Genomic DNA, 13,429 nt, shown 5'->3' on the forward strand with positions numbered 1-13,429 from the left:
GATTCTCCCCGCTGCAAACCCACGTGTTCTCCGAGAGAGAGACTCGGGGTCTCGTCCCGGTAGTTGTGCAGTTTGCTCGTAGCTGTAGAATTCGGCTGAAGCAAGGGTTTTCACTGTTGTATTAGCTACTCGGTTCAAAGTAAATAAGTCAGTAAGTAGTATTCCATGGAAATCGGTTTGGTTCGTAAATGTTTGAAAAATTATGCAGATTACAGGCGTTTTCTTTTATGTAATGAAACTATTCAATGAATGAAATCTAGGAATCAGAGTTCCAACGTTGGCTATCTCATTTCAGACGGACTGGCAATTGCATATTGTTTTTATAGACTTAGGGTGTCTCGGTCGAATTTGAGGCGTATTCTTAGTGACTTTGTTTTTGCATTCCCAATTATTTTGTGGATTGTTGCAGTACTTTAATTTGACCTTGTGACGTGTGTCCCCTGGCGACATGTGGGGAGGCCCACGTTATTGACACCCTCTCTTTTTTTGTTTTTAATTAACGTATAGTTTTAAAGGTTGATCAATATTATTTATTTTCTGTAGATAATGCTCCGTTTGCCAACTGTTCTGCGCCAGGTAAGACCTGTGTCCCGTCTACTTGCACCTCATCTCACACGGGCTTACGCCAAAGATGTGAAATTCGGATCCGAAGCTCGAGCTATGATGCTGAAAGGGGTTGATCTTTTAGCCGATGCTGTGGCTGTAACCATGGGACCAAAGGTGGGTCAGCGTCTTCTCGGAGTACTCTTTGCAGCATAAGGGGGGTGCATTTTGTTGAATTATACCAACATTAATAGAAATAGTAAAATATTTGCTAAATTGTTTTTGAACGTATACTTTACCTTACAAAGAATTAGGATTATTAATACTTAGTGAAAGTTACTTGAGAACCTTCAAGTATTCATAGCCACAATTTGAAGCTGCAAATTGTCATATTCTTTAATATAATCAGCATGAGCTCCCCTCCACAAATGGGTAGTGATTTATACTTTATAACAATAACCAAAGTTGCAACTAGGCCTTGATGCAGTGAACCTTTTTGGGTCTGCTGTTTGGTAACTTGCATGGAAAATTCATGTCTCTGAACCAAGCCACTGAAAAGTCCATATGTCAATTCAACAGTTTGTTCATTTCATTTAATATCGCTTTAACAGTGGACAAACTTGGCTCATTCTTTGAGCAAAAGGAACTCTCACCTTGCAGTTAGATTTTATTCAAAAAGAAAACTAAATGATGTGTATATGTCCCAGTAGCATGCAGCTTATTAGGAACTAGGTTGGAGCCACTACCTACCTCCCTTCAAGCCCCCAAGTAAAATGAATTTTTATTTGCTTTATGGACCCAGCACATCAGGTTATGCTTGCTATGTTAATTTCTGACATTGGAGAAGCCACCAATTTCCACAAGGTCTGTGTTTGGTCTCATAGCTAAAATCGGAATTACACTCTAAAATACTAATTCCTTAGGTTCTGAAAGTCAACTGCAACAGCATTTGAGGTTGCATGTCACTACCGTTTAATAAACCATTAGCATTCTTAACTCTACCTGCTTGAAAACTCTGCGAGCATTGCTCCCACTTGTTTCATTATTAACCATAATACAAAGTGCAGGCAATTTCTTGCAAAAGATTAATTTTGTTTTTTTATCCTCTAGCTGTATACCCATTAAGATGGTATCTACTATGCTTGTTAGCTTGAGCGCACCTTCATTATACTGATCTTCAGAAGGTCCTCGTGGATTTATTGAACACTAAAATAGTTTTTCATTGGTAGTGGCATACAAGAATTCTTGCAAACGTTTAACATCACCCAAGACAGCAAAAAGGTGATTTTGGGATCGTATCCAGCCTTTCACATCCATTTGCCATGTTTCTCCAGTTCCTGATTTATTGATCTACTCAAATGCACACTCAACTCTAACTTTGTTCTAGTCTTCAATAACTAATTTCTTGCTCTCTCCCTGGCTTTTCCTTGGATAAGACCTGCCATCACAGATTTGGCTGGATAAAAACTCTTATCTGATTAAAAGTGCTCGCTGTTGCAGTTTCATCTTAGAATGCAAACGTAATATCCTGTGCTTTTTCTCTTGCATACCATTTTCTTGAAGCCATCTCCATCTCATCTCCACGAGTGAGGACCTCTTGGACTTTGTCAAAGATTGACAGAACTTGATCAGTTGACTTTGCCATGTCCCTTCCCTCTGGCTGAATGTCAACAGCGTGGGTTCGATTGCCAAAAGGTACAGTCCTTTGTGGTAATTTTCCCCTTGCCTGAGGCATGGTGACCCTTGGGTTAAACTCCCCACCAGTCGTCCCTATCTCTCCTGAGTGCAGCCTAATGATCTAGTAAGATATAGTGATTTTACCTTGACATCTGACTGAACATGCTTCAGTTTTTCATCCATCCTGGCCATGAATTTTTTTGCAGTTTCTCTCTGTTGCTGTCGTTATATTGTCAAGGAGATCCATCTCCTTTATATTTTGAATCTTATTTCTAATAATAGTTAATCACCCAGCTTTCTTCCCTGGCCTCCATATTAGCAAATATTGTTAATGATTCCTTTTTGGGTGTTGTCCCCCTCTGAAATCACTCCTCTCCCTTTGACATCGCCACCTATTGTTTGTAAAACGCTGTCCTATCTCTTCATTAAGATTTAAGTTAAAAAATCTCAGACACCAGATTATAGTCCAGCAGGTTTATCTGGAAGTACTAGCTTTTGGAACACTGGTCGTTCATCAGGTAGCTAATGGGACACAGAATTTATAGTAAATTTTACTATACTATAAAGTGTATCCTATGATCCTATCCCACTAGCTATGAGACGAACGACCAGTTGGACTAAACCTGGTGTTTTTTTTTAAACTTTGTCCACCCCAGTTCAACATTGACTCATCCACATCAATCACAATTGCTTGACCAATTGGTTGTGCCTTGTTTACCTCAGTCCCTAAAACGCTAAATTCTCTTCCTAAATCTCTCTACCTCTCTACTTCACTTTCCCCCTTTTTAAGAATATTACGGCCGATGTTTTGAATCAGACTTTTAGACATCTACGTCTGTGGCTAATCTTTGTTTGGTAACACTCCTGTGAAGTGCCTTAGGAACATTTCTTCACGTTAAAGAAAGGTCTATTGCTCTCTTTAAAAAGAGAAACACTGCTTTGTTGAGAATCTGTAGGACAATCTCTACCTCATTTTGTGCAATTTTCTGCGAAAATACTTCAACATTGTCCACTCTAGTGGATAAGCTTTCTCAACTTGAAAGAACAATCGTTCTGTACTTGACCTACTCTGCAGGATAGATCTATCTTCTATGTTGTGCTTGACTTCTATGTTCAGATCTTCAGTTTTCCAGTATCCCCACAGATCAGAAAAGATTTCCAACATCAAGGAGTAAAAATTGTCCAAAAAAACCCAGGTGTAGTTGAGTTTCCTATTTCATGGACAATAGGTAAGTTTGTAGTCAAATCTCACTTCAGTTCTCTTGGTAAAAATGTCTGAGTATCCAAAGTTATGAAAGATTTCAACACCATGTTTATCAGAAAGCATTCCATTACTTAGAAACCTGTGTTCATGATGGCTTGGTGGTATCGAGAATGTGTGTACTTTTTCTCCAATATTGCTTTAGAGCAGTTACCAATTTTGGTCATTGGGAACTAACCATTTCAAAGTTACTTCTAGCTAAGACTTTTTTTTTGCAAGGTCTGGGAAGACTGAAAGTGTCTGAAGCCATGCAGTGTGACAGCGGGAATTGCTGTCTCCATGGTATTGGGACAACAGAATACAATGAATTTCTATTACTTGTATAACAAACAGTAATGGCTTAATGTCTATTTTTATCTAGGGCCGAACAGTTATTCTGGAACAGAGTTGGGGGAGTCCTAAAGTGACAAAAGATGGAGTAACTGTAGCTAAAGCAATAGATTTAAAAGATAAGTACCAAAATATTGGTGCTAAGCTAGTACAAGATGTTGCCAACAACACAAATGAAGAGGCAGGTGATGGAACCACCACAGCAACTGTTCTTGCAAGAGCCATTGCCAAAGAGGGATTTGAAAAGATCAGTAAAGGAGCTAATCCAGTGGAGATAAGACGAGGTTAGTTTTTGGTTTGTTTTTGTATTAAATACCAAATGTTGCAATAACAAATGACTAGCAAAGTGTGCATTTTTCAAATGGCAGATTACCATATTTGCAAATAAGTATTGTTAATGTTGCACATTAAAATTTATATTTAATGAGGTTTTGTCTCTGAATTGCTATGCTTACCTCGACAGTGAAATGAACAATTGTCTGTTTTTTTTTGTTTTGCCACGCCAGTAGCTGACTTGACTTAACTAAACACCAAAGGCATGGTGTATCAGTGCTAGTCCCAACCTCGATAAATTGAGAAGGTTAGTGACAGGAAAATCATAGTTGTTTAAAAAACCACCCACCAAATCAGTGTACAATTGAGGGTAATCAACTGGCATTATTGCAACCCCAGAATTTGGGAAAATCTGAAGAGCAAGGAAAGAAAGTAATGCAAGTCAAGAGCAATTAAGAGAAATTGCAGTTGATTGAACATTACCATTGGCATTTTAACTTTCACCCTGGCTTCCAGGTGACATCAACTTTCCTGTAAGTTGAATGAGCACATGACAGTGCTTTACAAGATCAAATGTGGCTTTACAAATCTCTTTTGTACAAGACAAAATATCTGTATTCCTTTTGTTCCTCCTTCATCCCACTTCAAACACCTGTCATCTAGATGATGACATAGTTGCACATTCTTCAGGTTTTTTTAATGTAATTTGAACCTTTTTTACACCAGAATTCAACTTAGTGGCTCTTTGTGCCACCTCCATAGCTTGAGTAGCAGCTCCATTTGATGACCCAAGAATCCCAACATATTGTGCCATCTTAATATAACATCTCCTTACTTAGTGAGCTTGCAATGCAAATAAAGTTTCTTAGTATGTGCTTGATTTGTAATTGCTCCTTTTACAATGACTTGGTATTAGGTGTTGAAACTATTACTCTGCTAAATCCTTATGAAGTGCTCTGCACCATTCATAGGAAATATGCTGCAAGCATTCTGTCAGCATGCAGTATCTTGGATTTAGGAATTTCAGGGGTGTCAGTGGTTAGTACTGCTGCCTCATAGTGCCAGAGACACAGATTCAGTTCCACCCTTAGACAAGTCGTGTGGAATTTGTATGTTCTCACTCTCTAGGTTTCTGCTGTGTTCAAGTTTCCTCCCACAGTTGAAAGCTGTGCAGGTTAGGTGACTTGGCCATACTAAGTTGCCCCATAGCGTCCAGGTATCAGGTTAGGTGGATTAACCATGGGGCATGCAGGGTTACAAAGGTCAGGTGGATGCTCTTCACAGGTTTAGTGCAGATTCAGTGGGTTGAATTCTTTCCCACTGAATGGAGTTGATGCTTACTTGGAATCTTTGCTAAAATTTATTGATGCCTAACTCTATTGTATTCAGCTGCCAGATTGAGCATTCACCATATTGAAATGTTATAGAATTTTTCTTCAACTAAGGGATATACAATGTATTCATGTAAAATCTGGTATCGGTCACAAATGTCTTTGCTTTCATTTTAGCCATATTAAACAATTGGAGTAGAAATTCATGATGCAATTAGTAGAAATAGATTTTCTGTGCAGCGCCATCAAGTGACCAGATTGGGATACTGCAAGATTCCATTTTACTTCCTGTTGGAAAGCTTTGGAATTTTTTAGATACTTAATAATCAACTTTTACAATGGACGTTCTTGCTAGATCTACACAGAAACATCATGAATTTTCTGTTGGAAATATCATAAATTGTGTGTTTTTAAAAAAATAAATAAAACAAGGAGTCTGTGGGAGACTTTTGCACAGGCCACTTTTGGAATATTGCTTGCAGTTCTGGTCTCCCTCCTATTGGAAGGATGTTGTGAAACTCGAAAGGGTTCAGAAAAGATTTGCAAGGATGATGTCCGAGTGGAGGATTTGAGCTACAGGGAGAGATTGAATAAGCTAGGGCTGTTTTCCCAAGGAGCATCACAAGCTGAGGGGTGACCTTTTATATACGTTTATAAAATCATGAGGGGTATGGATTGGCTAAATAAACAAGGTCTTTCCCCTAAGGTAGGGGAGTGCAAAACTAGAGGGCAAAGTTTATGGTGAGGGGAAAGATTTAAAAGGGACCTGAAGGGCAACATTCTCATAGAGAGGATGGTGCATTTACGGAATCAACTGCCAGAGGAAGTGGTGGAGGTTGGTACAATTAGAACACTTAAAAAGCATCTGGATGGATATATGAATAGGAAGTGGTTAGAGGGATATGGCCAAGTGCTGGCAAATGGGACTAGATTAATTTAGGATATCTGGTTGGCATGGACAAGTTAGACCAAAACCTCTTTTTTTTTCAGGCTGTACATCTCTATGACTAAACAATTTTTCATTGCAAAAAAATTAAAACTGGCTAGAGTATTTTTCACCTTTTCAGGAAGACATTTTCTGAAATGTCATTATTTGACAAATGAATTTTTGATAAACTGCCTCAATATATGAATGTGTGAGGACAAAGTCTGGAATCAGAGTTATACTGAGGCCATCATGGCAAATTGAGACTTATAGGTGGCATTGAATCCCCCAAAAAAAGTCCAGTCCTAGCTAAAACTACAAATTGAAGCATGGAGTATACACTTGCATTTTTGAAGATTTGCAATGTTTTTTAATTTAACAATACACTTGAGCTAGTTGTTTTAATAAAATGTAAATACATTGTAAAATCATTGATGTAATATCTGTCAAAATTAATTTTTGTAGGTGTAATGTTGGCTGTAGATACAGTAATTGGTGAGCTGAAGAAGATGTCTAAACCAGTCACAACCCCTGAAGAAATTGCTCAGGTATTTGTGCTAGAAAACAGAATTCAACAGTACTGTCCACAGAAATTAAAATGTAATTGTTTAGGTTTTTGTATAAGTTAATGCTGTCTCCATTACACAAACATCACACATAGATGAAAAGCTACTTGCGTATTAAATTAGAGACACCCAAATAGAAGCAGGCATTCAGAAAAATTGCAACACAGCACAGATAATTCAGGTGAAATGGTCTACTTGGTGACCTCCTGTGACCATTTCAAGGCTGAAAATTGAGAATGGAGGAGCCTGTGAGAGAGGGGTATCAGGGAAGAGCTATCGCAGGAGAAAGAATAAGGAAAAGCTGACAACCATGGAAGAGCTGAACCTCAAAACTACTTGTAACTGCTCTTGAGATCCCAAGTCCTGACTTGGCATTGATTTGGGATTTTTGCAATTATTGGATGTCTGGGTACTTTAACTACTGTCATGCTTCTGATGTTGGTCACTGGTGCATTGTAAAAAATGGCTATGTGCACAAATACCACAATCAGCAATGTGATCATGACCAGATAATCTGATTTGTATTTATTTGCGTGATCAATATTGGCCATTCGATATAATTCCCAGGCTCTGGTTGTAGTATTCTATGTAATAAGGCTAATCACAGTGGTGAAACAATAACCATGGTTATCTTATGGAATGGCAAAATTTAAAACAGATTACTTTGTATAATATTTGGATTTTTTAAGGTGAGGGATATTAATGTGTACTTTTGGTTATACATTAATACCCCTCCCCCTTGTCATTGTAGCCACTGATAGCTGTGGTATAGCATGACTGTCACTTTAATCATTCTGTGGCTGATGTAGCCCAGTGTTCTCGGGGAAAATTGATTTTCTTTTGTTACAGGTGGCAACTATTTCAGCCAATGGAGATAAAGAAATTGGTGAGCTCATCTCTGATGCAATGAAAAAGGTTGGCCGGAATGGTGTCATCACAGTCAAGGTAGGTACAAGAGATAAAAGTTTAATCTCTTTGCTGTCATACTCTTTATTGAAAAGTATATTGTGTAATGGTGGTTTTCTTTTTACATATTGTGTAAAAAGGATGGCAAAACACTCCATGATGAGCTTGAAATTATTGAAGGAATGAAGTTTGATAGAGGTTACATCTCACCATACTTCATCAACACAGCTAAAGGTATGTATCCTTACAAGCTGACTGTGATGCATCTTTAAAACTGATTTCTTACCAATATCTTAGTAAGCTTGTTTTAGAAAGGATCCACAATACAATACCACACCTCTTTTCTATTTTCCCTTTTCCCTCTATAAATATTGACTCGGTATTAAGATACAAATCTGCAGGTTCTGAACTGCACTACCTCCTAGACACTTAGTACCTTTTAATTTAGACATAAGAACATTTATCTTGCTGGGTTGACTTCCTAACTAACAATGAGAATACTGCCACCATATGAACTGCAGAAACTGAAATGAATTTTTAAGGCCATCTTCTGGAGTCATACTAGTGTCTTTGTAAGGTCAGGAACTGAGTCTCGATGAAAATCTTAGTGCAAGGGGTACCCAGTCTTTAAATTGCCTTTGTTTGTGGTCTGCACTTCAAACTGAATACCTTTTTGACTTGACTCATCCAGGTCTTGACAGTATGAATGAAAAACATTCTAAAGATAGTCTAATTCACTTGTCATGAGCAACCATTCACGCTAACCATTGCTTTGGCTCAGCAGGTTATTCTGGGCTGCCATTTTTTCTCTTTGATCTCTGCCTTAGTGGGGTGCAAAGAAGTTTTTAAGATTTGAACTCTTAGCTCTTCATATTGAAACTTGAGTCCTAGATATTTTCACTTTCTGGATTGATCAATTGTTTAGATAATGTGTTGTTAATAAGGACTGTTACTTATTCCTAGTTCACTTTTAATAGGTCAGAAATGTGAATTCCAGGATGCTTACCTTCTGCTTAGTGAAAAGAAAATTTCAAATGTACAGTCCATTGTACCTGCCTTAGAGATTGCCAATGCACACCGTAAACCTGTAGTTATTGTTGCTGAAGACATCGATGGAGAAGCACTCAGCACCTTGGTTTTGAATAGGTTTGTCTTATTGCCTTCAGTCAACTAAAGATCTAAAAACTAAAATTTTAATTCATTTTTGTAAATGTGCTCATTTTATCTTTAGATTAAAATTCATATAGGATGATTAACAATGTGAGGTGAATTGTGTGTGGAACTGAGAATGACTACCTGTTTCTAGCTAAACAAATTTGGGTTTGCAAAAGGTTTTCAAAAGCATTGGGTATTTACAGTTCATTAACTATTTGCATTTATTTTTTAAAATATTGTCCTAAACTAAGTATATTCAATTTCTCCTCCAGACTGAAGGTTGGTTTACAGGTTGTGGCTGTAAAAGCACCTGGATTTGGTGACAATAGGAAGAATCAACTGAAGGACATGGCAATTGCTACTGGTGGTACAGTGAGTAGAATCAAATAATGTAAATGCAGTCATCCAGATTTTTAGTCCATGGTGTTACAATGGCACTTTGCATTAAGCTCAAAGCTGATCAAGAAGCATAAATGATTAAATGAATTTTCTTCCAGAAAGTAGCTCCATAACTTGATTTTAAAATTGGAAGTTGCTTACTAGCATAATTGGGAACTAAAGTATAGATTTCATTTGAATTATTTTGAGCCTCTTTTTCACAGGGTATTGATTTTGAGATTGTGCAACCTGAGGTTTCAGACTTGGGAAGTATGATGCTGACTGGTGTCTGCTCTCATTTTAAAATGGGTGTGCAATAATAGTGGATCTGTAATTGGCCTAACCAATCTGTTTATTTCAGCAATAGCTCATTTCCTTTGATCATATACCTTCTCGTAAATGTTTTGAGTCTCAATCACTAATTATGGTAGTCCACGCTGCATTGCCTCAGTCCTGTCTTTCTCCTCTGTCCTGGATTAAAGATCAGTCTAGGATATTTTGTCCCTATATTCTCATCTCCTTAAAAGCAAGACTTCTTGTAAAGATCCATCCAGTCACAATCTTAAATGTCTTAAAATTCTAACTCGTGTTTCATCAGTTGTAAATAAAACAGCCCCATTTTACTACTCATCACTTTTTAACCAAACTTGGAACTCTGAAGAACTGGGGAGAAGGATGAAAATTAGGATGTACTCCTATATTTAAAGTGGGGTAGTTATGGTAGTTAATAATTCATTGAAGTGTTTTTTTTATTCCCCCACCACTAAACCAACTTGCTGTGCTCCTCTCTTTCACATTTATGTAATGAATACACTATCAATATTTGTAATAAATGGTATGTTTTGCCAAAGTAGACCCTTTAACTTACGATATTGATCAGTGTTGGAGAGATTTGTGAGCAAATGCATTCTCTGATTTGGTCCTGATCTTTTGTAATCTAAGATTCCGGCTCGTGGTGTTTCTTGCCTCCTGTTGGAAAATGAGCATGTGGGCAAATATAGAGTTGGGCTTTTAAGTTCTCTTTTTCTCTATGGTTGGCTGAGATTAGAAATCTGAACACTGCGAATAGCCAGTAAGTGGGAGTCTAAATTTAGAAGAAAATGAATGAAGTGTGAAGAGTGTATTGATTCTTGTAGTTCCAGGAAACCTGCAGTTTATATATTGTTTCCAAGTAATAGATCTATAATTAACATTTTTAGGTGCTCACTAGTATTTGTGTACTAGTGCACATTTGAACTGACCAGTCAATAAATGTGAAGAAAATGGTAAACATGTACTATTAAGGATTTCAATAAACTGATCGAATAAACTATCTTACAGACAATCTAATTCCAAAGTAAACTTTTTCTTCCAGCTGGGAGAGCAAAGAAATTCGTGATTGGATCCCTGTTTTAATGCAATGTCTGTGTAAACATTTTTGTAGGTATTTGGGGATGAGGCCCTTGGACTGAATGTAGAGGATATCCAGGCCCACGACTTTGGTAAAGTTGGTGAAGTTGTAGTCACCAAAGACGACACCATGCTGTTGAAAGGCAAGGGTGATAAGAGTGCCATTGAACAGCGCATTCAAGAAATCACAGAAACTTTAGAAGTTACAACAAGTGATTATGAGAAGGAAAAACTAAATGAAAGGCTGGCCAAATTATCTGATGGTGTGGCAGTACTAAAGGTAATTTTGTAGACATGGGCTACTTTATATACAAGTGGTATGGTCATGTATGAATACAGATGTCTTAATGTGTTTGATTTGAATTAAGCTGGCTTAATGTTGCTTACAGTGGAGTTAATAATGAAAAAAAGTGGTATAATCAACTGTTCTTTTTAACAAAGATTTAATGAAAATTTTTAGTGGTTACGCTAATGTGGCTGGAACACCTCTGCACCAATTTGTTGCATAATTAATCTTCTGATAATGATGTGGTTTTGCAACAGTAATATTGTTTCCATCCCTGAATTGAAATGACACTTAATAATACTTCAGAAAGATTAGTTGAATTCTGGCTACATTGAAGCTTCTTGTAGATGAGAACTCTGTTTAGTCTTTAACATTTCTGTAAAGCTGCTTTTCTTTGCCATTTTTATGGACCTCTGGAGTCAACAGTCTAAGATTTAACTATAAATGTGACGAGGGACTTATTTCATAGTTGCAAATATATTGAGCTAACTGTTGAATTGTGGATCTAGATTGGTGGTACAAGTGACGTGGAGGTGAATGAGAAGAAAGACCGAGTGACTGATGCACTGAATGCTACTCGAGCTGCTGTGGAGGAGGGTATTGTTGTTGGTGGTGGATGTGCTCTACTGCGGTGCATTCCAGCATTGGGTGATCTCCGGCCAGTAAATGAAGACCAGAAAGTTGGTACGTATTGTTTAGCTTTTATTCATGTTTCAGCTACAAAAAAACATGTCTTTAAAATAGCTCATCAGGAATGTGCTACTTGGGAGAAAAGGTAGGTAATTCAGTTGAAGCTTCAAGACCGATGTGCCATTCAAACAAACTATGGCTGATGTTTGTGACAAGTGAAACTAGACTAATCTCCAAGACTCCATTGTCTATCAAAAATCTACCTGCCCCTGCTTTAAAACACAGCCTCCACTGTCTTCTGGAGGAGAAAATCCCACATTTTGTGGTTCTCATCACTTCAGAGCTCTTTAAAAGTGAGTTTTTTCTTGTGCCCCTGGTTTGAGTTTTCCACAAGAAGAAATATCCTCTTAGTACTCATTATACCCATACTTTCAACAAAATCATGTCACATTCTTAACTTATCCAATGCAAGACCACCCTGTTCAGCCTTTTAAGAGAAGCCCTTGACTCAACGTCAGGTCAAGTGTTTGCCTAGTTGAGGTGAGAAAATACAATACTCTAATTTTCAGTTTGATCCAACTTGAACTTATCACCTCCAGTTTTGGGGTTGTTGCTAAATGGTGATATTAGCACAACTGTCTCCAAAAGGAAACATTTTCCATGGTTTTGTTTTCCTTGTTGAAATCATGGCCAACATCTAGTAATACTCAGTGATTGGTTTGCTCTCCTGTGATCTTCCATTTAAGCTTGATTTTTGTAACTGTGCGGGTGAACAACTTTGCTCACAAGTTTGAAGTCTTTATTATAAACCTGGAACTGAGCAATTTACATATTATTTGATATTTGTGGAGCTTCATAAATCAAATCAACTTCCTTATGATTTTGTTTCAACTTCTACAGGAATTGACATTGTCAGCAAAGCTCTCAAAGTACCTGCTATTACAATAGTCAAAAATGCTGGGGTTGAAGGAAGCCTAATTGTGGAGAAGATACTACAGAGTCCACCAGAGATTGGCTATGATGCAATGGCTGGGGAATTTGTAAAGATGGTAGAAAAAGGAATAATTGATCCCACAAAGGTATACCTAATTTATGCATATAATAATTCAAACTTCTGGATTTTTAAAGTCTGATTTATTTCATTATATTTCTTTTATGGCCCATCTAAAGATACTATTTTTAAGTCCCTGTGAAAACCCAGACCCTTGAGATTTAGAATTGGACATCTGATGTACTGTGGTTCATTTAGCAGAGGTGTTCCTGACCATAATCTGTAATCTCACTTCCCTACTAAGCCCGCATTGGCTTACTGGAAAGTGCAAGATGAGTACAGTCTGTGCTAATACCGGATATGCCTAGTTTTTGAATATGGGTCAGTGGTTTTAGTAGAGCTGAGAAATCTCAAGAACATGAGCAAGGAGCAGGAATTGGGCCATTTGGCCTATTCACTCTCTCTGCCATTCGATCAAAGCTGATTAGGGTTTTCAACCGTGTAACTTTTGATCCCCTTGACAATCAAGAACTTACCTATCTCTGTCTTAAATATACTCAGTACCCTGGCCTCCAGCCCTCTGTAGCAATGAATTCCATCCATTCACCGCTGTCTGAAGTTTCTCCTCATCTTTTATTCTATAGGGGCTTCCCTTTATTCTAAGGCTGTGCCGTTGGATCCTAGTCTCTCCTACCCATGGAAACATCTTCCCAACACCCACTTTGACCAGGCTGTTAATATTCCATAAGCTTCAATCAGATCACCCCTTGTCTTTCTAAACCCTGTAG

General features: G+C 37.7%; 1 protein-coding gene across 1 annotated transcript in view; it reads left to right on the forward strand.

Moving 5' to 3' along the window:
* Nucleotides 1-13,429, forward strand: part of hspd1 (heat shock 60 protein 1) — a 14,236-nt gene continuing 807 nt past the window's right edge. The window contains exons 1-11 of the mRNA XM_072578933.1: nucleotides 1-151; nucleotides 544-720; nucleotides 3,843-4,095; nucleotides 6,806-6,888; nucleotides 7,756-7,851; nucleotides 7,953-8,046; nucleotides 8,790-8,958; nucleotides 9,240-9,339; nucleotides 10,769-11,014; nucleotides 11,530-11,704; nucleotides 12,551-12,729. Of these exons, the coding sequence (XP_072435034.1) occupies nucleotides 547-720; nucleotides 3,843-4,095; nucleotides 6,806-6,888; nucleotides 7,756-7,851; nucleotides 7,953-8,046; nucleotides 8,790-8,958; nucleotides 9,240-9,339; nucleotides 10,769-11,014; nucleotides 11,530-11,704; nucleotides 12,551-12,729 (1,569 nt within the window). The 5' untranslated portion in view covers nucleotides 1-151; nucleotides 544-546. The remainder of the gene's footprint in view (nucleotides 152-543; nucleotides 721-3,842; nucleotides 4,096-6,805; nucleotides 6,889-7,755; nucleotides 7,852-7,952; nucleotides 8,047-8,789; nucleotides 8,959-9,239; nucleotides 9,340-10,768; nucleotides 11,015-11,529; nucleotides 11,705-12,550; nucleotides 12,730-13,429) is intronic.

The sequence above is a fragment of the Chiloscyllium punctatum genome, chromosome 10, assembly GCF_047496795.1.
Source record: "Chiloscyllium punctatum isolate Juve2018m chromosome 10, sChiPun1.3, whole genome shotgun sequence".
In the NCBI taxonomy this organism is placed as follows: domain Eukaryota; kingdom Metazoa; phylum Chordata; class Chondrichthyes; order Orectolobiformes; family Hemiscylliidae; genus Chiloscyllium; species Chiloscyllium punctatum.